The sequence below is a fragment of the Pempheris klunzingeri genome, chromosome 6 (genome assembly GCF_042242105.1).
Source record: "Pempheris klunzingeri isolate RE-2024b chromosome 6, fPemKlu1.hap1, whole genome shotgun sequence".
Lineage (NCBI taxonomy): Eukaryota > Metazoa > Chordata > Actinopteri > Acropomatiformes > Pempheridae > Pempheris > Pempheris klunzingeri.
Window position 1 is genome coordinate 11286804 of NC_092017.1, and position 2949 is coordinate 11289752.

The 2949-nt window shown below is 45.1% G+C and overlaps 1 protein-coding gene across 1 annotated transcript; it reads right to left on the reverse strand.

Moving 5' to 3' along the window:
* Window positions 1–213: 213 nt before the first annotated feature.
* Window positions 214–2038, reverse strand: org (oogenesis-related gene). The gene is made up of 6 exons (XM_070832901.1): window positions 1957–2038; window positions 1789–1860; window positions 1484–1703; window positions 755–918; window positions 407–511; window positions 214–336 (listed from the first exon to the last, which is right to left on the reverse strand). Exons 1-6 carry the CDS (start codon window positions 2005–2007, stop codon window positions 292–294), a joined length of 657 nt encoding a protein of 218 aa, XP_070689002.1. The 5' UTR covers window positions 2008–2038; the 3' UTR covers window positions 214–291.
* Window positions 2039–2949: the final 911 nt, after the last annotated feature.

A 2949-nucleotide genomic window follows, 5' to 3' on the forward strand; every position in this document is an offset into this window, starting at 1 on the left:
CCCACTAACATTTTACAACCACCCATTATAGACACCAAGTTGAATATTGCAATACCAACTGGAGGGCTTTAAGATGCAGTGTCTGTCACCAGTCCCTGCTACATTTAGAGTTTATACAAACTGATGGCATTTTACCAGTCATTTCCTAACATTGTGTGACTCACAGTTAAATAGAAATATTGTTACTGCCATCTAGTGGAAAACCACAGCAATGTCAAGGCAAGAGGACAGAGTTTTATTGAATATAAACATACAAAAATGCCTACAATACAACATTGACAATATGACACATTAAACAGCAGGCACAGAGACCCCTGATGGACTGGGCAGCTCACCCTAAAAACAAGAAGTGCATCATGTTAATCTCCACACAACGCATTTTTAAAACCTGCACATCAGGTCTTACCGTGTTCACATCCTCGATGACCACCCCTTTCCCCTGAACCTCAATGTCGCTTTCTGTGTTGTTGTGTGAGCGGTACTCGTCACTCTCCGTCTCGATGGTACTGGGCTGAGAAACGTCAGCAGCATCAAGATAATTTGTCATGTTTTCTGTCAGAGGCTTTTAAGTTTGTATTGTATTTAAGTGTGTACATTGCCATGAGGCACATGTGGTAACGTAGAGAACAAAAGGCAGTAAAGCACTTCCAGTACGTCCGATGCCTTCATTTCTCCTTTACATCAAGTGGACAAAACGACATCCTGGTGGATTTCTAAAAATGCAGTTTCCAGCACAGTCTCCCTGAACACCAACCTCGTAGTCAGGATCCTCCTCTGGGCCGTCATCGTCAGCAAGCTCCTGAGTGAGCGCCTCCACCCAGGTCTGATGCTCCTCTTCATCCTCATCGTCGTCATCCAACTCATCCTGCTTTCTCTTGCTGCCCTTTTCACAGGGTTTAGTCGGAGAGACTCGGATTTCTGTTGGGGAAACAGAAGCATTACACTCCTCCAATGAGCTACACATGCATTTGAGTTATCTGAAGTTCATGGATACTTTGATACCAAGGACACAGATGAATGAAATCTGCAAAGTTACCCCATGGGCTGCTTAACAAGTGTCTTGTTTGGAGTGGGGACAAAACCTGGCACCTGATTTTCCACAGGATATTTTTTAAATCAAGTACTCAACTTTCTCATACTTGCTCCCTTTTACACCTGGGAACACCGACCTCACATAGCTGCAGGTAAGCATCATTTTAAGAATTTAGAGTTAAATGCATTACTTTTAAAATTCTGATTACGAAAGTGAAAGAGTTTCCCAGAGCTCAAGGTAACGTCCTTGACTAGCTTCTGTAGTCCACTAAACAGAGGAATGACTTAAATAACTACACATTAATGTTAAAAACTGCAACACAAGCTTGATTAAGTTAAGTCACTCAGCTCCAAATACTGATCTCTAGAAAGTGGTTGATTTCTTGTTCTGGTCACTTGTTTTAGCGGGACCTAAGTGAAGAGGCCACAGCGTACTGAAGAGCCATTATACCCGGTGAGAGGGAGCGCCCGATGCTGCTGGACACCGGGTAGCCCAGGGCGCCCTGCACCCAGCGGGGCAGGATGGACAGCAGCAGGCGGGTGACCCTGCGCAGGCGGCGGCGGCCGGCGAGGCTGTGGCGCGCCGGACTGGAGACCGCAGGGCTGGCGAGGACTCTCTCTTGGGGCTTCCGGTAGCCCAGCACCCACCAAAACCCGCGGTATGCACGGACCTGTGAGCGAGAGCCATGTTAAGTCGTGTGGGGGAAGTTCACCGGGGCAGTGCACACACACATGAGCTGCTGCTGCTGCTCGTACCACGATGCCGAACGGCCAGGTGAGGACCTGCAGCATGGAGCGAAACACACCGTCCCTCCTCACAAGTCTGTCCTGCAGGCGAGGAGACAACACACGTGACAACTACCACAAACACCTGACACATGCCTTCATTTTGGCGCTGGCTTTGAACTGGCTGTCCGCCATTACCTCAGTGTTTTCGGCCTCCTCCGAAGAGTGTTTGCGGGTGTCGGGAGTCATCCTGCTCCGAGTAAAAACCTGCCGGCCTGCGCTGAGGAGGAGGAGGAGGAGGAGAGGCTGAAGGGCTACAGTGTGTGTGGAGTTTGGAGGGGGAAATGTACCCTGAAGGCACCGCTGTGTAGCCAATCGACAGGGACACATGCACCTGGTGCAATCAGAGCGGACCAATGAGCAAACCCCGCCAATTAACCCAAGACATGCTGGTCACGTGACAGGCTTGGACAGGTAGCGGAAATCCTGACATACCCAGAAAATACATGTTTCGAGGTGGTTCTGCTTGACATCAAATCTAGATTTTTACTTTACTTATGTAGCATTTCTTCTTTCAACAAAGTAAAACTACTGAACTTATAATATATATATAATATATATAATGATTTAAAAACGATCCAAACAGCTGAATTTTTAAAACATGAAAGCAAAATTAAAAATTGTGCACGATAAAACATTTCAAAAGACAGCCCACATTACTTTTTAATGATATATTTTGAATGATTATGGATGAACTAGTCCTTGTGATTTACATCAGTGTTTTACAAATATTTCTAATTCTAAAGTTAACCTGCAGTACCCCTGTACTTTGTATTCTCATCAAAGCTGGTCGTCACTGTTCAGGAACATTAATGGGTACACACCTTCACTCATACAGTAGGCCTATAAAACAAGAAATACAATGAGAGTATTTCATCTGGCTCCCAAATCCAGAATTAATCAAAAATGTTCAGTGTTGTAATAAATGTCCATTTCATCTTTCTTTGGGATGCACCATCTGTTGATAAATTAATGACCATTACTAAGTTTACACATAAAGTCCCTTCTGAAGTCAAATGTCTTCACCAGTAAAGACTTTAGCAATGTGTAAGTCAGTTGCTAGGAAACATTTGTTGTCCAATCAGGAGCAATCAACTAGGTAAACAGGAAGTAATTGTAGCGTCACATGCC

Coding starts and splice junctions, on each gene's coding strand:
- org (XM_070832901.1), bottom strand. CDS start 2,007: ATGACTCCCGACACCCGCAAACACTCTTCGGAGGAGGCCGAAAACACT. Junction 512..754: donor AGGAGGATCCTGACTACGAG/GTTGGTGTTCAG, acceptor GACGTTTCTCAG/CCCAGTACCATCGAGACGGA. Junction 337..406: donor TCATCGAGGATGTGAACACG/GTAAGACCTGAT, acceptor TCTTGTTTTTAG/GGTGAGCTGCCCAGTCCATC.